This window comes from Anoplolepis gracilipes, chromosome 2 (genome assembly GCF_047496725.1).
Source record: "Anoplolepis gracilipes chromosome 2, ASM4749672v1, whole genome shotgun sequence".
NCBI classification, from domain to species: domain Eukaryota; kingdom Metazoa; phylum Arthropoda; class Insecta; order Hymenoptera; family Formicidae; genus Anoplolepis; species Anoplolepis gracilipes.
In genome coordinates this window covers 17850262-17875299 of record NC_132971.1, presented here as the reverse complement: position 1 = coordinate 17875299, position 25038 = coordinate 17850262, and the positions used below count along the sequence as shown (strand labels likewise).

Sequence of the window (25038 nt, the reverse complement as noted above, 5' to 3'; positions counted from 1 at the left end):
TATATATATATATATATGTATATATTGATATATATCATATACACGTGTTTCGTATATGTACAGAGGGAAAAGTATCAGGTTAGAAAAATACAGCCATCTTACTCAGAATGGTAAGAAACTTTCTAATATCTTTCGAAGTGTCACGCTATAAGAAGACTAGGCTTACTTCTTTCCTTTCCCCTCTCTCTCTCTCTCTCTCTCTCTCTCTCTCTCTCTCTCTCTCTTTCTGTCTATTTTTTTGCTCGGAAATATATTTGATTACATTTCATATTTATAGTTAAAATCATTAAGTTTTACACGTGATTTTTGACGTACAAGTCTTATATGTCATCTTTTTGAATTGTTCATATTTTCATTGCGCATTTAACTTTAAATATAGTTATTTGATACTCGTCTTATTGTTAGCGTTTTGGCCTTTGATAGTAAGACTTAGAATCAGATAACTACTGTGTAAATATGTGTTAATGCAATGCCGAAATGAGAATATGGGTCACAAAATCGGATGTGAATGGGAGAATTTCGTAGATTACATATCCCAATCCGTTACATTATTATGCTTGCACTTGTCCCCTGTGTCTGTGCTTCATTAGTAAAGGAAAGCGTGAAAACTTTGCTAATTAAGAAGCAATCAACTTCACCTGGAAGTCTCTTTACTCCTTTACGACAAAAGCTAAGTGACACGTGGTGCGATTTACGGAGGTGAAGACGAGATAGGCGATTTCCGTCCGAAAGAAGATGAGTCAAAGAACCACAGAGTGAACTTTTCCCAGTTAAAGTTATGAAGGGATTTAAACTTCACAACCGGTTTGCGCAGATTTATTGTGGCCGAAGCGACTTAAGTAGGCTTCTTCGAAGGTTTACATAAATTAAAAGACTTAAATCCGAATTAAAAGCTATGGTCTTTAAGCCACACAACTTCGCTTCCGGTATTAACCGTCAAACTGAACACGTTTTTTTGGCACCGTAATCCTGAACGCGTGGCTAGCACTTTGCACTGAATAAACTATTTAAATTGTCCTTTCAGTTATAAATTCCTTTTGACAAACTTTTTTTTGGATAAGTTTTTAACCTCAAGATTTTATTAATATTTTTTAAAAACAATAGATTAAAAATGGCACGGACACGAAAAACTCACGTGTTCAGTTTGAGGGTTAAATATATTTCAGCGAAATGTATTTCACGAAATTTTTTTTATAATCTTTCTCGAGATTTTACAATCATCGTAATACGGATATTATCTTGGGCGTTGTCAAAATAAACCGCTATCTTGTTTCGCAGAAGAAAAGTTGAAAGTAGAGACAACAAAACTATGTAAGCAAGTAATCAACAAAGTAGAATATAAGATTGCAAGAAGTTTCAATCGCGGTAATTTAAGACGCTCTTTTACGGAAAGACTTACCGATTCATTATTTTAATCTTTACTATATTGTTTCAAACGAAAAAAAATAATATACGCAGCGCGTATATTTTACAAAATAGCAAAAATAGAAGTATAACAGATTAAAAGGAAAATAATATTGTTTTATATCTCGAAACTAATTTATTTGATGTAATAGTGTAACGAATTTAGCTCACAGAGCAATTTTTCACTTTGCGAAACAACTCACATAAAAAACTGACCGATCGCGACAAATGATTCGACCCTGCGGTCAAACGTTCGTCAAGCTCAAATTCGCGTCATTTATTGTGAGCGACTCGTTCGAGCTTACGAGCACGTAACGTACGCGAGCTATTTCATCTAAATCAAGTAGAAACCTCGCCGTAAATCGCGCCATGCGTAACACGAAGCTGTATGTAACGATAGATTTGACGATACAGCTCGTAACTCGTAGAATATTTACAAATATACATTGGAAGCTTAAAAATTACCACCGTAATTTAGCATTCAAAAACCCATAAAGTAAAAAGCTTTGATTGTAGATCTTATTGCAACAGCACAAGACACACACATAACGCATATCGAACCCAATAATCGCGATTGGTATCTAGTGATTTTCTCACAACACTTCGAACCTTGCAAAAATTTGTGTCTGGATTGATTTAAAATTGCGTATTTTAAATATCTAATGTTCTACAAAAATCTTACAAGAAGAAGATAAAAATAAAATACGCTAGTTTACATAAAATGTTTTTTCATAGTTTTATCAATAGTTTCTAGAAACAAAAGTAGGAATATAAATAAAAAACTGCCAAACATTGATGGATTAACGTTTTTATAAATTAAAACTAATTAATCTCTCTCTCTCTTTCTCTCTCTCTCTTAATTTTCTTCTCAATTTGGAACATGTTAAGTTTTGATCTTGTTTCAATGTGATATAAGCTAAGTAAGCTATGAAATGTGTCATGTAACAAGTGTCAATCAAAATAAAAGATTTTAAATAATGAATTTTATTTTAAGATAAAAACTAATTAATCAATTATTTGGCAGTTTTATTTAATTTTACTCTTATTTTTGAAACTATTTTTTAATATTATTCTTATTTTTGAGATTTTTTTATGTGTATTTCGCGCATAAGTACTTTTATCAGCTTAAGATTTATTGTGTGGAAAATGTGTGATCTCTCTGGTTTAAAAATATATATTATTTTAAAACATGTAGGTGTGTAATTTTTGTTGAAAAATTCACATTATAAATATATAACGCCAGAAAAACACTTTATTTTCATGACTCAAATCTTCACAAAGTAAAAATATATATAAACTTTTATATGTGAACTTTTTGGAAATATATTTTATATTGATTTCATTATTTTATAAAAATAAATCAAATTAAATAAAATAAGTTAATAATTAATTCAATTGTCTATCTGACAGTATATTTATAGTATTCATATTTGCACGTAATATTATAACATAGAAAAAAAGAAGGCGCGCATTTTTTGCATATATAAACATTATAAATATAAGTATTGCTTTTTAATACGATATATTTTTAATACAAAATGTATGTCCAGTAATGCAATTGTGAAGTAGCTTGAGAAATAAAATCCATCTTGTTGCAAATACGGTTAAAGAGAAAAATTTTTTGTGAGATTGAAATCACAAAATAAGAAGCCATCACTTTTAGCATGATGGACTTTGAAATTTCAAAATTAAAAGTATTGGTTTTTGAAGTTATAATGAAATGCTTGCATAAGAAAAGTATCGTTGTTAGGTTTTTAATTAAGGAGATTGAAAATATTTAATCGATACACATGTTTGATACGATGATAAGTTAGATAAAATAAAATTTTAAACAAATAAAAATAATACCGACATTTACACACAATGAGCACAAATTACATTCGGCTAATTAATTTTGTGCATTTAACGTCGAAATATGATCGTATCTCTTGATGATCTAATTATCACCTTTCTTGAATAATTTGATATTAAAAAACTGTGAAAACGCTACAACGTTACAGAATATAACTCTCGCTATATGTGAATTTATATTATTTGACATCACTATTCATTTGATGCACTAAATAAAACATTTTCAAACATCAACGCGTTTTAAAATATTAAGCGTATTATACCTATGATTGTGAGATATGCGTTAATCATTTTGATTAGATCTGAAACTCGAGGGAATCACTGTATTTCCGATATAATCGAGATTTGAGATGCTCATATTACATCGACCAAATATTAGTTGAAATGTGAACTTTGCGGTTGCGATGGAGATCGTGAAACTTTACGCAAGTTAATCAAACATGGGACATTGATTATCCCATACAACACAGAATGCAGCAACATTGTGCAAAGTTCTATGCTGTACTGGACGTTTTATGTTTCTGCGTGCCATAGCTTTCACATAGCAATGAGAAATGTTTACTTTTCTCTCCACATTAAAACTGATGTGTTCAATTTTTGATGTAATAGATACCAGAAAATATGTTTTATATTAAATCTAAACAATTTCTATTGTTAAGATAAATATAGATATTTTGCGCAGAATTATCCAATAATTATTCAATTTTAAACACTGTTTTCCAATGATTTTCATGAATATTAAAAATAAATAAACAATATATTTAATATTTAATTTAATATTTTGCAACAAAAATTTATCACATATATTGTAGTTAAATTAAAAATGATTTAAGTATTATAAATATTCACAGATAAACACAAAATAGTACTCTAAATATTTTTAAAATTATATATTTATATATTTTATCGCCAAAAAATGCGAGTATACTTAACGATGGAAGACGATATATCTTTGCCACAGTAAAATTTTGATAGACATTGAATTTAAAATAAAAAACAAATCAAATATTGGAGAAAAACTTTTACTCTTTTTCTTCTAAAGTCAATTGTGCCAAGTGATACCTCATAATTAAATCTAATAAAAGTCAGCGCGAATATTGATTCACACAGTTTGATGCAAAAGTTTTAGGGAGCATGTGGTAACAATAATTATTAAAAAAGAAGAAAGAGATATAGTCCAGTGCAGTGAATTAATTTGTTCCGTTAGATATTGATTCATTCCTTTCATTGGTCTGCCACCATACGTATACGCGGAAACGCATCTTGAAAATTGATGTGGAGACAGCTATCGCGCCGTGTAACTCGTACTGATATGTTTCGTAATTCGGTCACGACGAACTTCATGCTTGACCGCAAACAGAGGACGCGAAGGATCGTCGAAACTTAGGACACGTACGCGATGTCGCGAGAAACTACTCGACACAACTCTCGATTTAGCCTCTGAGAACGAAAACTTTCCATGGAGCTTGATATAATATTTGATAATGAATTCCATGTGTGCTCTTCTTTCATTGCAGTCCTCCCTACTAAATTTAGATTGACTTCTCTTTTTTTGTTATTTTTTTAAAATAAAATAAAATATTATATTTTATTAAAAAAGAATAATATAATATAATATAATAGTTATAAAAGGGAGCATTGACATAACAAAAATTAACCATTATGTGACAATAAATCGTGATATTATTGTTCTGCGCTCGAACGAACCGTGAAATGGAAAATTCTGATTTCAATCTTTGCGTACATCATTGTCATTGTCCCAAGATCACCTGATTATTCATACGATTCGTAGCTTGGCATTGATATCGGAATACGCGACAAATCCTACATCATTCAATACGCCGAAGCGGAACAAGTTCCGAAATTTTACCGTTCGATCGAGCCCGTACTATGCTTGCGAGTAAAACTTGCAGATGTGGGTATGTGATAGTAGAATCGTAAAATTATTTATATCTATGTCAGAGGTTCTCAATTTTTCCACATTTCCTTTTTATATTTATCTATTTTCTCATCGCTTACTACATGAATACTTTGCAGATGATAAGTGACGTAGTATTTTTTACAGCTCTTCAGAAAATACTGATAAACGCAATCAAGAATAAGGATATTTATAATAATTAGATTCATTAGTTTCATTAAAACAAATGTAAAATTATTAAAAGTTGATATTGCATATTATGTAAAATTGCCAGTTTTTTACTTATATACATAAGTTGCATATATCTTATAATAGTTTATCTAATTTTAAGAAGAATATGTGTAGTTTAATTTAATATATGAGATTCATTGCTCATCTACAAAGTATTTAAGTATTACTTCTCATCGAAAAGTAATAGGCTATAAATAAATAACCATTTAAAGATTTTAATAAGATTGTCATTAATTTTTTCTTTGTTTAGATTAAAGATATTTTTATAACAATTTTTATAATAAATAAATAACTAAATACAAGAAACGTGTAAAAACGTTAAATTGAGAAACCCTGAGATGTTCATATATGTATAAATCTCGAGACTAACTTTGAATTTTTCAACGCGTACTAAAAACTTTTTCGAAAGACGATTCAATAGTAAATTTCTACCTATTCTCTAATAAACATATTCACAAAAATAAAAATTATTATTTTAAAAAGTTTAATAAATTATTTTCTTTCTAAATATTCAGACATCCCGAAAAATAGCATACTCGATGCCTTAATACACAAGCTTTAATCAGTGTCGTGTTATTATAACTCAAAAATAATTATTCTTTAACATTTAATAATATAACTGATTAAGAAGCTTTCAAATAGTGCTCACAAGGTTTGCTGTTCTCAAAAATTAATCTTCCTCTATGTTGTCCTAAAGCTTCTGCCCCTGCTTGGCGTCACCCTGTATATCGTTGAAGGAACGGCATAAGTTCATTTATATCGTGTGTATATATATATATATATATATATATATATATATATATATGTGTGTGTAATCTCTTTCCCTCTTTCTGTGTGTGTGTACCGAAGTATAAATACATATAATTACACTGCGAGAATATATATAGCATATACCTATGTATCGTCGTACAAACGGCGGTTGCTTTTGCTTTGAGCGAAAAAATATTGCTATACCTTACGTTCTACGTTAATACTGTCATGGCGCACTTAATTATCCACGGAGATGTATGGTGTGTGTGTGTGTGTGTGTGTGTGTGTGTGTGTGTATATGTGCGAATGTGTGTGTATGTGTGTGAATGTGTAATATATGTTCACGTAATAAATACACCTCCAACAACTTTAACCCTCCGCGCTCTTGAATCTTCATTATTATCTGCTTCCGCGAAATAATCTTCAAGGGGAAATTCACCCTTATATGCGAACGCGATTATTACATCTTAACAGTTAGTCTGTCGAGTTCTTCGGATGCCACATAAGCGCTTGCGATTTGTACAGATTACCTAAAGTTCTTGCTAATTTCGCGCGATGTTTTATTTTGCGAAGCCTCACTTAGCAAAATTATTTGAGCTATTCGTGCGAGAGTTCAGCTCCATTGTCGGTGCACGTGTATACCAGTGCACGTGTGTCCCCAGCACGCCACGATAGTTCGATATCACAGTGCACGCATTCACGCACGTGGACGCGATGATTCGTTGCTGCATTCGATAGCAACAAATGTACCAACGGATAATTTTCGCTGTCTGATTGCGTGTCAATTTTAACCAAGTGAAATACAATTCTCTTTGTTTTCTATCATTTAATAACAATATTTTATTTTTTCACTTAAGATTTAGCGGAAAATGGATTATCCCTCCGCTCCAGAATTATTGTGTATATATATTATATAATATTATGCAATTATATAATATTATATATTATGCAATACGTAAATGTGAAAACATTTATTATCTTCAGTAACATATGTTTATCTATTAAAAGGAAACATTATATGTATGCAAAATTAAATAATTAAATTTTTTAAATATGTACATATGCGTAAGAAAAATCTATTAAGCATAACTAGAGAAACTTTTTATCTTTATTTTTTACATTATAATATGTATATATATATAATCTTTTTATTTAAATTATTTTCATAAAATAATACGGCTCACATGACGCTCGTCGAAAATAATACCTTCGTTCATTTTTGTGTAGAATGTATTTTCTGAATTTCAGGAAATGTACCGTGAAATACTCAGCTCTTCTCTTTCACTTGGCAACGATCGACGCGCAACGGAATGCGAAAACCGATACGCAAACGCAGCTGCTACATTTCCAAATACAAGAACAACAGTACCTGTTGCGAGTTTGTCGAGAAAACCTATAGTCTCGTTGTTACATCACAAATACGACGATTCACACCGAGTCACGTTTGTTGTCCCGTATTTCTTCTTTAAGAGGTGCGAATCGCACGCTTACACGCTGATCAGCTTGCGGAAGGCCTTACGGAATTCGGGGTTGAACACAGTATATATTACAGGATTCACGAAGCTGTTCATGTAGCCCAACCAAGAAGTGACGATGAAGGCTGTGACACCAGGCTGACAAGCCTTCGTTAGCTTCGTGCAAATTGCATCCATGATGTTGCAAGTGAAGAAGGGTACCCAACATATTAGAAAGACACCTATGACATATATTATGTTAATAAAGATTTGAAATTAAGTTAGCGAGCAAAATAATATGTAATTTTTTTTTAAAGATATTATTTGTTAATTAATATTTTTATTTTTGGTTTTATAATTTTTAAATCTTTTATAGATTAATTTTTACATATGCTACTATTTCATGTTATCATTTATGTTAATACTGAATTATTATTAATAAGAAATAAATACAGAAAATCTCTTTACATGTAAGTACTAGTCTAATCTTTCAGTAGGTTTTAAACCACTCTAAATCACTTTAAATGTTTTTCTACCCAACTATATATTCAGACTCTCACATGTGCGGTGTAACTCTTCCACTCTTTTTCGATTTATCTTTAGCTCCCAAGTTCATCAATAACAGATGCAGAGCGAACGGAGCTGATTATCAATGCAACGACATACGAGCAACCTACCTAACACGATCGCCAACGTCTTCGTAGCCTTGCGTTCCTTCTTGGCCGAGCTCTTCTCTCTCTTTTTCTTACTGGCCTTGTTGGCCTTATATATCGTGAACCTTGACCCGGACGACGCGTTCTTCCGGTCCTTTTTTCCCGAGGACGACAGCACGCTGGGCGTCCTGGCGAGCTGCAACGGCAAGAGCGAGCCGGCGCTCTTTAACCGCTTCAGTTCCTGTTTGTTCGCACCACCGTTGTTGCCGTTCTTCTTTGTCTGCGTCGAGGAGGAAACGCTGGTTCCTCGAGGTGGCGGTGGCGATGACGAGGTTGACGAGGATGGCGGACCCGAGGTGATCCGCGGATTCGGGCTCGGACTGGAGTTCGTCTCGAGCGGCTCGTGGATCATCGTACTACTCGCCGCACCGTCAAAACCGCTGGAGTCGTTTCGCTGTACATTAGGTGTCCCGGTCAGCTGGGCCTGGGCCACCGCACTGAAACGACAACTGCGATTCGAGTGTCAGAAAAAGACTCGATAATTCACCGACAGCAATTAACTTCTAATTCTATTTTACGATTTAATTATAATTTATACTGCTGACTAATAAAGTTCGAAATTTTGTGTCGAATGCAGAAACGTAGGAACCGCACAAAACAAAAACTGGTACTTTAGTAATTTCATTTAACTACTTTTTTTCTAGTTTTAAAGCTTTCGCGGCCACTAAAATCCTCAGAGGAAAGGGCTTTCGGATGGATACCGCGTGTCTTGATAGCGTTATGCCGACCTTTCGCAAACGTTACAGTCAAGACACGCGACAACCATCCGGAACCTACTTTTTTTATTATTATTAGCTATATAATTATATTTATATATAATATTTAAAATTATCATAAGTAATATATCTTCTATTTACTCTTGCTCATTATAATACATTTTGCATCTCTAAATTTTGCATTTAGATATTGTATAGAAAAATTTTTTTACGTTTTAATTTTTGTACGATGTTATTTATTAATAGCTGTTGAAAATAATTCTATTTTCATATTCTAGATGTGCGAGTATTTAATAGTATTAGATTTCTGCATTTCAAAGAGATAATCGCATTCTTTTTGGTCGACACAATTTTTGAAATTTTGGTACTTTGATATTTTATAATTGATAGAAATATGAGAATATTTAAAAGAAAATATCTCATAAAGAATTGAATTATATAATATCTGCATCAGGAGTCATATTAACAATTTTTATTAAAAACATACAAGTGACAAGTGACAAATTTTACATCCCTCAGAGGCAAGAAATAAGGAGAGACCAAATTATTTTAAATACTTTAAACAACGAAATTTTATTTTTTATATAGATTATATAAAATAGATTTTAAATATATGTATATATATCTTTTTTACATATTTTATTAAATATGTATTTTAATATGAAATATTGCTTTATATATATATATTAAAATAATTGCATAAATGTTATAATATAAAAATAATAAACCGCGTACAATCCTTTTGCTTTTTATCATAAATCACTTATAAAGCCATATTATATTATCTTTTATACATATAATTCTCTGAGTTATAATTATGAAACAGAATTGTGTAACTACTAACAATAAGATTTCTGTTTATCTACAAATTGTATTCTATGTATGTATACATGTGTATGTGTGTGTCTATAAATTCTTCGTACATTTAGCACAAAATCCAACGCATGGCAAAATAAATGTTATTATCACTCACAATTAGGAACTTAAAATACATGTTAATTAATAATTGTGAACTGTCTGTGCTTAAAGTTGATTGGCCCATTTTCAAAGGTATTGCTCTCTCCATCTCTCTTTCTCTCTCTCTCTCTCTCTCTCTCTCTCTCTCTCTCTCTCGCTCTTTCTTTCTCTCTCTAACGAGTAATTAGAATGCAAATTGTTCACGCACGCCAGTACAAAGGGACTGTCTATCGCGATTAGCCGGCGAACTTCCGGATTACTATCAGAGCGACGAGTTTCCATTAAACGTACTGTACGCGGGCTTTGTATGAGGTTTTGGAAATAGAGAGGCACGCGAACGCTCGTGGACTGAGTGGCCATCATTGTACCGCAGCCGTAAAAAGAACGAAGAAATGAAATGGACCGAGAGATCACTGACTTTTTACTATTCGTCGCATTGTATTCCTCGTACATCCGCGGAAAAATCCATGAATTTTTTTACTTTACTTAATTTCCCTCAAACTTTCGAACATTCAACTTGTTAATGCAAATATCGTGACATTCAAGTTTTTTGATTTGATAAAGTTCCGACGTTGTACTGAATCGTCTTTGTCTCTTTACTTGTCATGTGAGACAAGTTTTATTTGAACGATACTTCTAAAATATAAGAGACTAATAAAATATTTTACTTTAAAGTGAAGAAATACTAGTCGTAGTTTTTTTGGACAACAGTTTAATTTTTTCGTAAAAAATCTAAAATTATTTTATAATTTACTTTCTAACAAAACTTGAAAGTTGCACGTCTAAAAAATGATCATCAAAGTTACATGTGTAAGTAACTACATGTATGTGTAGATTAGAGAATTATTAAATGCGGAAAAATAATTAGAGCTTTATTTATACATAAGCAACTGTAAAATCAAAGTTCATATTTATAAAAATTATTAGTAAAATCCATTCAAGATGAACTTAAAAATAAGAAAATAGAATAACTTTAAATGTGAGATTGATACATTATCTATTAACATATATTATTTCGAAACACACACACACACACACACACATACACACAACATTATTTTTCATTCCAGATTACTTGTATGTAATATATGTACATTTAATTAAAAATAATTATGTTTCGTAATTTGATAATGTCATCTATTGTGAATCTTACTATTACAAATATATTATTATCAAAAAACAACAATACAAAACAAGCATCGCTTGCTCGAGATTAATTCTTACATTATAAAAGTAATCCGAAAAAGACTTGGAGTAAAAGAAAGATGGGCACAAATTTTGATCTACACGTGAAGTAGAAATAATACACTCTCTCTTAATTGGAGATTCTCTTCTCTCTTTCTCTTTCTCTCTCTCTATGCCAATAGGCTAATTAAAGAGTAGACGAAAACTTTTGATTGACTCAAAGCCTTTTCATGTTGCTTAAAACTCTTCAAAGAAAAAAACGTAAAAAAATAATTATGGCTAAAAAATTTTACAATTTTATTTGTCATACCGAGAAAATTATATTAATATGGCTCCTGAAAAATTTATGTAATTTGATGAAATACTTATCAATATACAAGTTACATATTACACAAAAAAAGTTTAATTTGATGTTGATAATTCTTTTTTCAATTTTATGTTTCGTATTTCTTTCAACATCGTGAGAATTAAAAAATGCTGAAATTATATTTTAAATATCTATAATAAAAGGAACCACCGTGCGTGAATTTTCTTTTTCTCTATATTTCACGGATGAATAACATGTCACATATTTGTTTCTTTTGTTTTTTGTAAATATGTAAATGATTGTCTCTTTTTTCAGAGCTTAGCAACTGGAAAAGAGAAAAGTTGTAAAAGTGTATTTTGATTATATCATGATTTTGATTATGCTCTTTTATATATGTAACTAGTTTATTTGTGTGTTTTCATAAATTTTCAGTATATATATTTTACTACAAATTCAAAATGAAAAAATATATATTTAGTACTTTATTATTTTTTATTAAAAAATAACTATGTATATATATGTATACATATATAATAATTTTATATAAATTCTTGTTAATATTTATCAATTCTTCGTTATATATTTTAATGCATTATTTCTCACACTTACTGACTTGTGATATTATTAAACCTAATAATTCTCGAGACAGATGTAGCAAAATACAATGCAATATAATTTATCGTTCGCTAATTATATATTTTTATGATATTGAATAAATGGCACTGCAAACCGCATAAATCCTTTTCGTTTGACTTCATCTTGTACTATTATTGTAAGCTTAAAAGTACATTAACGATCTGGAAAGTTACTGTCTCGGAAATAATGCATTCTTTTGTCTTTTATGATAAGCATGACAAGTCGCGCAACAATATGACAATGCGATCCGATATCCGATAGTTGAAAGAAAATTCCGACATTCTCCTTTTGCTCGTGGCAAGACAAATGAAAGGAAGATATGATGAAATTCTTACGCTGCTTCCTCGACGACCGTGGCTAAAAAGAATTCCGTGCTCTTGTCGTTGGAGATGACGACGACGGGATCGAGGGGCGTCTCGTCCTCGTCCTCGTTGCTGCCGGAAGCGGTGTTCGTGGGTTCCTCGATCCCAGGAGCCACCAGAGCGGCCGCCCCCAGCGCCGTTTCCGCAAACCTTGCCACAGAATACCCACTACGTGATCTTAGTCAAAAGCCTCTAGAAAAGCCTCTACACCTATCATGCACTTCCTCGTTTTCCCGGCATCCCTCAGCATTAATCCGGCAAGTAGCGTATATACCATGCACAAAGCGACGACAGGCGTTTTGACAGCACCTGCAAGATCCTGAGTGACAGAGCATCGCTGTTTCTCCTTTAGGGCGAGAGCTCAGCGATTTAGCTTTAACTTGTGTTATATGAAACAATGATTGAATTCAAAATATCGTAATAAATATCACAATTATTCAAGTTTTGCATTTATTTCTTCTTTTCAAATCATCCAATTTAAATAAGAAAATTTTACGAAAGAAGAGATATATCAAAATTAAAAACAAACAAAAATTTATGTACATACATAAATACTCTGTTGTGCACTAATTTATCTAATTACGAATTATGATATATAATATAAACGCCTTGTCTAAAATGAAATCTCCGATATATATTTTTCACCAATAATATAATAACTTATATTCAACATATTATTTGCGTCTAATATAAGTCATATTTATACATGTATTACATGTATATTATATTAATATATCCAACAGCCTTTAGCATGCATTAATGCGCATCTACTCGAAATTTACGATTTAAATTTTTGAATTTTGTTCAAAATTAATATGTTCAAAATGAATATATTCAAATTTACGGGAATTTTATCAAACTGAATATTCTCTAAATGAGTAGTATTGTTAAAACTTTAGCTGTTCGACTAATGCGGAATTGCAGTAAAATGTTTGAATTTACGCAGAGAACTTGCTTTGCATTGCAAAATAATTTCTACATTTAGCAAAAGATAATTTAAATCTGTTGTCACAAGTTTTATTAATACCCTATCTCTTCTGCAAACTAGAAGTTCGTTGCTAAATTTTGTATTATCGAATTTAAAAAAGAAAGTGACAGAGTAATCTATGATTTATTTTAAACAAGTAATATATTCGATAATTGCTTAAAGTATGACGCAACGTTTTCTTTAGATTGTAAATTTTCTGCATACATAAGACAAACATTCATGCACGAATAAATCTCCCGTAGAAAAGCAGTTCTTATGTTAAAGAATTTATTTTTATATTTAAATATGCAAATTTATTGCACAAATAAATTCGTAATTAATATCATCTAAATAAATTTCAAAGTTTAAGTATTTACAAATTAAAATATCAGATTTTAATAAATTACTGAAAGAAAATAAAAAGAATTATAAAGTAATATTTGGATACACACACATATATATATATATATATATATATATATATATATACGTATACATCCACATTTATTTATTTTTATATTTAATTAAATAGCAACAATCAAATATTTAAAAAATATTAATACATGAGTACGAAAAAAATTATAAAGCTTCACTGTTGGTATTTTTTGTTTTATCAAAAAAATGTTATAATCATGACGAAATTATTTAAATTTTTCTGACATCTGTATATAATACATCTCATTTTACAGAGAAAATAATTAAAAAATCATTATAGAGATTTTTATGCAATTTTAATTAAAATAAACATCCACATTTATTTCCATTTGCTTTCCAATGATTAATATAATCAATTTCAACTTTGTGTCCTCATATGGACTAATTATTAATTATAATGATTACTAGGGTAAATCCAATAAAAATCCCATGTATACATAAAGGTAGCCTTGGGATAAGATATGCGTGCCGCGGCAACAGAATTCATGAATTAAATTGCCAAGATAAATACCTAAATTTTGGTGCTCTTGGCCAAATCTCGGTCTGCGCGATAACAAAGTCGATAAAAGGACAACGTGGCCGGCATGAACGTACATAAGGGATTAACTGAGATGCCGGATTATGTCAGATACATTGCACCCCAAAGAGATACCAAAATACGTATAAAGTTACGGCATTGTCGTTGTAACTGTAAACACCTAAGTCTAATTTATCAACGGCATCTGAAAATATCATGCATCATTGTAAATGCGATTTTCATACAAATACACACACATACAATGTGTGTATGTATTTATAGTTTTGGTGTTTCAATATTGTTATTTACTTTAATTTTAATAAGATGTTAATATTCAATAGCATCAGTAACAAACATTGGAGTATAATACTGCAATTTATTTATAATACTAAAAAATGATCAGAGGCAAATCGTTGTTAAACCTCTTCCGCATGTGACACGTCTGTCTCGTTTCACGTCTTTACAGCGACTGTTACAATGATATCGTTCGTTCGGTCACAGACTCGATCGACGCGGTCAAATACACAAAAACTCATCAAAACACAGTTCGCGACAACACGGCAAATTCCGTATCCTACAATATCGTTGATGATTTTATATGTATTCAAATATTAAATTATTAAATAAAATTGATAATATAATATATATTCAGATATTAAATTATTATACTGTATTAATTTAAATTATAAGTTTTGCACATCAGTGTTATAATTGTGTCGCAAGTAATTAAAATTCTTTTTACGTTATAGACACTTTTTATATTATTTTGTAAAAAGAGAATAATAGAAGATTAAGGACCCCGCATCCAACCAATGGAATTTAGTTCCCGGCCAAATTTGCTGAAATAAAGTACAGCATGTTGAAAGTAATTCTATTATATAGTTTGTAGTCCATTCAATTAATCGATATTGTTGAAACAAACCAATTTATATATAAAATTTTTGGTTCTTTTTTTAATTTATAGTAATATGAATTTTCCTTGTAATATTCTTATTATAATTTAACATTACTAATATTAATGTTATTAAATATTTTACATTACAGAACAAAATTAGGAATGTATGTTTCTGTTGTGTGTTTCTGAATTTTAACTTAAATTTATTTTTTTATAATGTTAAACAGTGGCCCTGCTTTTCGACTGCTCTCTGCAAGTATGTAAGTACGTGCTTTCTCTGCATTTAAGTGCTTAAATACTTAAATTTTCTGCACTCTTCGTTGAGAAGAAAGTAAACAAGAGTTCGTGTTGGAAAAAGTTTCGTTTATACCTTTGATACTCTTGGTGGTTTTAAGCACTACTTAACGAAGTACCTTAATATTTTTCGAAAATCTTCTTAGGTAGCTAAGGATGCTGGATATTTACTAACGTATATGTCTATTAAGCTCTATGGCGCTGTATAAATTGTAAAAAAAAACTCTTTGTCACTCCTCTTTTCCATCTACAAATTAAACAACCATCTACCTTGTGTGGTTAAGTTTTCTTGAATAAAACTTTAATTGGATATTTGTGCCTGAATACACAACTTTTTAATTTTCAATATTAAATATCTTTTTATCTAGGCTAAGAATTAAAATTCCTTTGAAGTAAAAATCAATTTTAGTTAAACGAAATATCAAAGCTTGTCATCTATTGTTAAAAAAATTCAATTTATTAAAAATTTTTAATTTAACTTTGAAACAATTATCATTTTTTAAATTAAAAATGTTATAATATTTACAATATATATAATACAAGTGATTGTACATTTTGGATATGTCATAATATGTATTTATCGAATCCTAAGTGCGAAAATATAATGGAAGCAAACAAATGTTTAAATAGAATATGTATTTTATATATTTTTAAAGTCATTGTACGCTACACTTTGAGTAATTAAATAATCCTCGAATTTATGATCTGCGAATAACTTTACATACTCCGATGCATTGGTAAATAACTGTACATAAATAAACATGAATACTATCACTCGGTTATGATATCACGCGTCATAATCATATGAATTTTATACAATCACGAATATTTACTTTGCATAATGATAATGAAAAATATCTATTACCGTTTAAAATCATGTATTTTAATAATCGCGTTAATTTTAAAACACAGCACTATTGCAAAATAAATGCTATTTATTTTAATAAAATAAATTATAATAATTCATAAAAGAATAAATTAATTTTTTGTTTATATAACATATAACATTTATTTAGATCTTTTTAGTCTAATGCAATTAATCTCTTCAATTTTTTAAATTTATTCAATGTTTATATATATGTATATACTAATCAAATTTTTTTTATCATCAGCATTATAAAATTGTCAGATGTCCATAAAGGAATCCCAATATATTCAATTTGCATGAATTTTTACACGAAGTATACGCGAAGAACGACTAACAAGGAAGACGTAACAAGATGCATACTTTAAAAGATGCAAGCAAAAAAGCTAGCGATTAAACCACGTGAAAGTAGTTGGCTATTCAAGACGAGACCGCCCTCGTCAGTACGGAAATGAAAGCACGTGCGAGCGGAGAGGCGTGCGAGAGAAGCGAATTATCTGGGGATGCCCGAGACTTAACCTTCGACCATTCCGTCCCTCGGCTCGCGCTCTGTCAGTTGGCGCCAATCTCTTGGAGAAATTGTCTCGTTGGAATGCAAGCCTTACGCGGTCGCGAAAATTGAAAAGAATCGTCGCGCATCGAACTCTAAGTGGAGGTAGCCCATTCTCGCGCTTATCATATTAGCAAACGAGCCGAGATAACGTTGTATAAGAGAGCACATGAATAAATTTCCTTTCCGCGCTCCGTTTCCACGGGACAGTTTGTCGTTGATTTGAAAATCGCACGAATCAATTCTGATTAGATAGATCTGTTATATAGAATGTGTTTTCAACTGCACAGCTTCCTTCCCCAATTTTGAGACGATTTATTCTCAGCGAAATTGTGTGTGAGAAAAGTCATCATTCATCGCTCTTATTATCTATTGCTTTTTTCCAATTCTTAGCACACATTATATATTTTTGTAACTAATTTTAAGTTCTTCCAGAAATTATAGTTAAGATCTAGGTTCTTTTATTTACAAGCTTTAATTTTACACAAAAATTATAAATTTTTTAAAATTTTCAAAACATTAATTTAAAATTTTTAAAAATAGAAAGGCACATATCTATATCGCAGAAAAGCTCACTTTTTGTCCGTAAATATTTATAAAAAAATAGTATGTTTTTATGTGAATAACATTATGTTTATGTATCTTATATTATATATATATATATATATGTATATATATATATATATATATATATATATATATATATATATTTATAATAATAGACACACATTCTTACATGTGTGAATAATATATTATATTTACATATTGTATAAATAATTGTACATTTGTTTGGTAATGTAATAACAACTGTTGGTGCTAAGATAAAAATAGAATTCGACAATCTAATAAATTATTTTAAATGTAATAAAGTCTGCGAAGCTAGGACTTCAATAACTGAAGAAAAAGAAAGAACACGCAAGTTGAAAATCCAAGGGAAGAATTAAAAATCCAAGAATTTATCGACCTGACACAAGGGTCGGAATAGTTCAAGGATATATAGAAGTACAAGTGTTCATAAAACGTACATAAAACGTTTATAAATCGTATTCTATTTAATTTTTTAAAGTTTGAAATTGCAGCTTGTATCAGCAAACAAGCATAAACAAGCTTGTAAAATCAAGAAAACAGAAATATTTCTTCAATTCCGCAAGTTTTAAAATATTAACACTTTTATTCATCAAATTTTAATCCAAACTATGTTACGATTGCATCTGTTTTTATAAAATCACATGAAAACAAAAATATGTCAGAATAAGAAAGCAGATAAAAAAAAATATATATATATATGTATGTATGTACGAATGTTTGTATTTCTACATGCGTCACATGCAAAACAGCAGTTTTATTAAAGATGTAAAAGATACAGCATAACAAAGTAACTGATACAATTTTCATATACATGATAAATAAAAGACACATTTCAAATTAAAACGAGTTATGTTTGTTTCTTGAATTGTTTAACATCATTACAAAAGCAATTTCAAAATTAATGTATAAGCCAGATTCTAATTTTCTCTCTCTCTCTCTCTCTTTCTTTCTTCTTCTCTTCAGTTTTAAATAAAGAACTGAATTGCAAAATCAAATATACATAAATTAATTATACAACATGTTTGGGATAAAATTACAATAATAAATGTTGCTGTAACTTCTACGATATAATAAGATAATAAATATTTAGCGAAAATTTTACAATCAAGTACTCACCTACGTGTGTGTGCAATATTTTCGATAATACTCCCCGGTTTTATATCGCCTAAATTCGGTTTCCTGCTAGCACGTGCCCTTCTCGCTCTGTTTCGCAGAGCCTGAAACGATCAATTGAAAACCTACATTGTGATATAACTCATACGAGGGGTTGCAAACGCAAGACGTAAACGTATAACATAAATCTTAGCGTGCGAGATTCTTGCAGATAACATTCGAGACGCGTTATCGAACACCTATCCTATGGCTAACGAGATTTATTTCGACAGTTTTACGAAAGGAAATCTTCCGCTAAAGCATTATAATATTTTGTTGTCGATTTAGTTGTATCGAGAAGAGTTTAGTTCCTTTTGTAAGTTTAAAAGAATCGTTATACATATAAATATTTCTTGATACATACTTCTTACACAACAATATATTTTTTAATGAAAATATAACAAATAATAACATTTTTAAGCAGTAATTTAAAAAAAAATAACAAAAATCTTCTATAAATCAAATTATTACTATGACGAAGGGAAGAATAATAATGAAACTTATATTTTTTTCTTTTTTTATTATGCTGCAGTGTTGCTCAGAAATCACAAAATTAATCGACATATAAACTACTATAACATATAATGTATATTTGTTTTATATGTATTTGTAATATTTTTTTAAAAAATTTAAATATAACTGAAATAAGACTTATACTATAAATTTATCAAGATTAATAAGAGATATGTGTTGCTACAAAATCCTATCTTTTACTAAAATTTCTTTTTCTTAAAATTTTTTATTGTAAACTCAAGAAATTTCTAATATGTTTATTTTTTATCTAAATTTATTTATTATATTATTCACCTGAAAGTTAGACTTAAAATTTTGCGAATGACAATAATACCGTCAAAGATGAGTTTTATGAGGTGATTGCATGATACCATACAAATGATGTGGTCACATTATATTGAAAACAGAAGGTATGTATCAATATTATTATGGCATTTCACATATATTATCCACGTTTAATAGCCACAAGTATGAAATTAACAATCCAATTGAAATATTCTATGTACTTTAAACGTGGAAATTATCCGTATTTATGATCAACCGCAATACAATAACCGCTGTATGAACCACATTTGTTCGATATATGCGCTCAAAATGAAATAAATTCGAACACGATTTTTATAACAAATATGAAAAATTTGATATATATATATATATATATATAATTAATTTTATAAATTTATTTGTATAACATTATATGTAGCTATATTCTAATTTTTACACTTGTGTACATTTAATTTTTAAAATATATAAATTTTCGCGAAATTACATTATACAAAATTGTATAATTATTATATTATATACTTATTAATTCCGATATCCAGATAATTTTGATATGATAGTTCCATATTACAATTTTTATACATCATTATTATATTTTTTTTTAATCTTGTAATTTCAAGGCGCAATTAAAAAATGCCTCTGTCAGTAACAGAGTTGAATTAATTTTAGCGATGCCGCATATAAGTGACAATTAAATTACGAAGACAGCAGACCCGCCTTTACAAGAGCTTTCATGGTACAGCCAATTTTGCGATCAGTTCACGTTCCTGAACTAATCACAGAGATAAAAGAAGCGCGAATAAATTTTTGCCCTTTTGTAATCGAGCAAGAGATAATTTCTTTTGCGTCTTCTTGTCATCGCGTGCGTGCGTCGATTCAACTACAAAGACAGGTATAGACTTTCTTTTTGAAGCAGAATCTTTGAAATAAATTTTATCGCACTCTTTGTGCAATTGCTATGCAACGCAATTATATTATATTTTAAAAAGGACAAATATAATTTAATTGCAAATAAAATATAATTTAGTTGCAAATTTTATTTACAATTTTACTTAATTACAAAGTACAATAGATTTTTGAAATAGTGAAATATATTGTAGTATCTATTAGTCGCAATTACGTTTGAAAAAGTTTTGAAAAATTTTTTAAGTTAAAATTATTAAATTGCAGAGATTTTTAATTGTTATATTAAAATCTACTTACATTGTTTACAATGTATTAACAACTGTTATAACAATTTATTTACTTTATATATTTATTTGATATGTAATTTTGTAATTATTCACATAATCCTATATTTTTTATTGGCTAACTTGAACTATTAACATAGCGTTTTTCAACCTCTTTAGTGAAAACAAAATTTTTTTAAAAATATATATATATGTGTACACAGAATAATAAAACGTAGTTATGATAAAAGAAAAATTTAATTTAAAGAAAAATATAACTTTTCCCTATTTCATAACATACAACGTGGAGATAAATATAGCTGTTACGTGTGCTGACATACTGATCACAAAATACTGATTACACCATGCATACATATCCTTCAACTCGCTTTTACACATGCAAGAAGATATATAGACTCACACAATGATATATTTGCACCAAAAAAAGATGATCGCTTTCTCACCTTGAATATATTATAGTAGAGAAATACCATAATGATGCAGGGTATGTAGAAGCTGGACAGGCTCGAATAGATGATAAAATCCGTATTGTAGAACAGACATTGATCTGGTATCCGATCAGGAGTGTTATTCAGGCCTAGGACAATCGGGCTGCCGATCGCGGCCGATATCGCCCAGACCAATAGTATCGTCAACCATACTCTTCTATTGTTCTTGTGCTTCGCGTACTTTATCGGTTGGGTCACCGCTATGTATCTGCAATTCAAATTCGGTTCGTATGTGTTGCAATTCCCTCGCACGCAGCGGGCATTATATCGTCGTAAAACCATGTCCGCAGATCTAACAACACCCTTGTCTCGTCCATCTCTCAGAATTCGCATTTCATGCGATTAATAATTGTATTCACTGCTTATTATAATTATTACGATTAATTATTATTTTTAATGATATTCTTTTAGAACAATATAAGATCTCTGCAAAAATTCTACATATATGTAAAACAAAATATGCTTAATTTGAGTTTTAAATCAATGTCTATGTACAAGTTATATATACACGATATATAATTTACATATAATCAATATATATTATTTATTGTAAAGAAACTTACAATATTTCAAAGATATTAATAAAAAATTAATATTTTTTAATATTTGATTTAAGTAGGTATATTTTTTTCTTTAAGTATATTATTTATTAATTGCAAATTTGTTATTCACCATATATAAACTTTTTTACGAAAGAATAAGAAGATGTTGATCATAAAAATCTTTTCAAATATTAATTGGAAGTTTTTTAAGTTTGAAATGTTATAAAATTATCTTAAAATTTGAAATTTCTTTACAAAACATTCGCTTGTAATAATCTATAATTATACAGATACTTCAAAAAAATAAAATTGTCTGATGCATGATTTACGCATTTATGTTTATTATTCTTTGTTACAGTTTAATTAATAATTATGTATTTTATAAAATTTAAAATAGAAATATGTACACGACATATACACGATATATATATATATATTGTATATAATTAAACATTCTTCTTTCCATTTGTGTTTATTTTAATTTATTACATCACTAACTTACTGTCAACTATATCGTTTTAGAGCAAAAATGTAATAATATAATTATTACTTTTATTCGTATTCGTAATTTAACGACAAAATCAATTAAAAATAATCAAAATGAACATTGTTTGGAATACAAAATGTATTTTTTCTTAATCTTTTATCGAATTTAATATATATATATATATATATATATATATATATATAGTATATATATATATATATATATATTTTATATGTTTAGATTCTCTCTCTTTCTCTCTCTCTCTCTCTCTCTCTCTCTCTCTCTCTCTCTCTCTCTCTCTCTTTCTGTTCTGTTTTTAAAACAGATTAGTAATTATCTAATTTTAATACTATTTACAAACTTAGAATCGATTTTTCTCGAATAAAAATTTTATTAAGTATCTTATCACTGTTGTAATTTTGTGTAGAAATTCTTTTACATATTTTTCATAGAATCATATAAATAATTTCATATATCTCAAATTATTCCAAGATATAATATACGTATAGTTTTACACACATGATTTTAATGATTTATTTTTTTTTCAATTATAATATATTTTATAATATATATTAACATATATGAAAACGTTCAATTATTTTTCTCTCTAAAAAAGATTATACGAATAAATTTTAAATGCTTTACATTCTCTTATCTAATTCTTTTATCAATAAGTCGTATATTCCAAGCGCAAGCGTCGCTTCTATTTATATTATATTCAAAGCACGTGAACTAATAACATCAACTTTATACGTCACTTTTTCCAAACTTTCCTGATAATTACCGCGATTCGTCTAGAATTACAAGAATAGGTGAAAGCACACGCTTAAATGTTAATGTCTTTCACAATCAAAATTTAAAAAATATGAAAAATTGTAATATATTATATATTTCTATAATTCATTAATTTGATTTATTGGCCTTCTTATGACTCATTGTTTTTTATACAAAATGTGATAAAATTATAAAATTTTGAAAAACAATATGCTCTTCATAGCACATTTTTATTTTGCATATATGTATATATAAAGTATATGTAAAATATATGAACCTTTATGTGTATATATATATATATATATATATATATATATATATATATATATATATAAATCTATCTATATAAAAGAATATCTTTGAATTCTCGAAGATTTTTATAATCAATACAAAACTGTTTAATGAATCAATATTAATAATTAAGTTTAATCAATTATAACAAATTTATTGTTTTGGCAAAATAAAATTTAATATTTAATGTATTAGATATTTAAAAAAATATCTATAACTTTTATTTGAAAAAAGAGACTTTGTCTCTAAACACACATACCTATATAATATTTTCAGTTTGTGTAAATAAAAGAAAAATGTTTACCTGTCTATCGAGATAGCCACGAGATTGAATATAGAACTCGTGCTGCAGGTTACGTCCATTGCGATATAAAAATCACAAACAAATCCAGGTAAACTCCAGGATCCATTCACCTGCAAAGATAAATAAAAAAAATTAAATTCCAAATAAATATAATATACCTATATATATATATATATATATATATATATATATATATATGTATAGTATATAATATTAGGGGACACTTTTTGCAAAATTGTACTTGACATGAAAAAAATCACACAAATATACGTGCAGGCACAAGTTATAAAAATTTGAATGTGAAAAACTCAAGATTGCGGGTCCAATGTGACGGATATAAAATAGAAAAATGTAGAAATAAACGAAAAGACGGTGCCAGTACTCGCAAAATTCATTTTAAAGTTGGTTTTCACAGAGTATTGCTTAGAACATAGGTGTTGAGGCCTTGATTACACATCTGTTATCAAATTTTAAGAATTTAAAATATGAGTTAATATAGCGGACGTAAAAATACAAAATGTAAAATAGTTTACAGATTCACTTCAATCTTGTTTACTAAAGGTTTTCGAAAATGCTGATTATTATAAATCTGTTGCCGAGAATATTTAATTCAAGGTGATGTATTCAAATCATGGTAAATATAAAACAGAAAAGTGTATAAAATAAAAAAAAACGATACTAGAAAGTATTTCGTTTTTCTATTTTTAATAACAATTTTTCTGCGAATATATATTTTATCTTTTTTTTTTTTATTAAATATTTTACGTTATAAACATAACTTTGCATTTGAAATAAATAATATTTTCCTTTCATTTTTTACTTGTTTTCATTTGCGATACTACTGTAAAGAGTGATTGGACAAGAGAAGACATATCGGATAATGCCTTTTGATATAAAAAGTTGCTGTTGGGTATCTGTCATTTTGAATTTCTAAAATTTGACAGATTTGTATAAAGATCCTTGAAAATCAACTTTGAAGTAAGTACTTAGATTCTAGAAATATTGGCACTGCCTTTTTATTATTTCCATATTTTTCTGTTTTATGTTTGTTATATTGGACCTGCCATTTAGAATTTTTTTAAAATTCGCATGACTTTCAATAGCTTATAGCTATAACGATATTTGTGAAAGGTAGTTTTTCTACGTCGAGTACAATTTTGGAACAGTGGCCCTCTTAGCAAAGAATACTCTATATATATCATTTATGTATATTATAATATAAATCATATTATTTATGTATTATATATTGTCATTTACATGTATATAATTTTTATAATTGTTATTTATTTATATTAAATTTAGTATGTATTTATATTAAATGTAGTATGTTAAATCATATTAAATTTATACACAATGAGTATGTGTAGTTTTTCAAAATAATATGTAATATTAATAATAAAATTAAAAGAAATGCTGTGTA

General features: G+C 28.8%; 1 protein-coding gene across 3 annotated transcripts in view; it reads right to left on the bottom strand.

Moving 5' to 3' along the window:
• Window positions 1-299: 299 nt before the first annotated feature.
• Window positions 300-25038, bottom strand: part of Dop2r (dopamine D2-like receptor) — a 257504-nt gene continuing 232765 nt past the window's right edge. The window contains exons 3-8 of one of the 3 annotated variants that reach the window (XM_072886458.1): window positions 23619-23728; window positions 21176-21428; window positions 18712-18812; window positions 12458-12652; window positions 8286-8770; window positions 300-7850 (exon numbers count right to left, since the gene is read on the bottom strand). In XM_072886458.1, coding sequence (XP_072742559.1) covers window positions 7642-7850; window positions 8286-8770; window positions 12458-12652; window positions 18712-18812; window positions 21176-21428; window positions 23619-23728 — 1353 coding nt within the window. In that variant the 3' untranslated portion in view covers window positions 300-7641. The remainder of the gene's footprint in view (window positions 7851-8285; window positions 8771-12457; window positions 12653-18711; window positions 18813-21175; window positions 21429-23618; window positions 23729-25038) is intronic. The other 2 variants (XM_072886459.1, XM_072886460.1) reach the window with 2 other exon arrangements.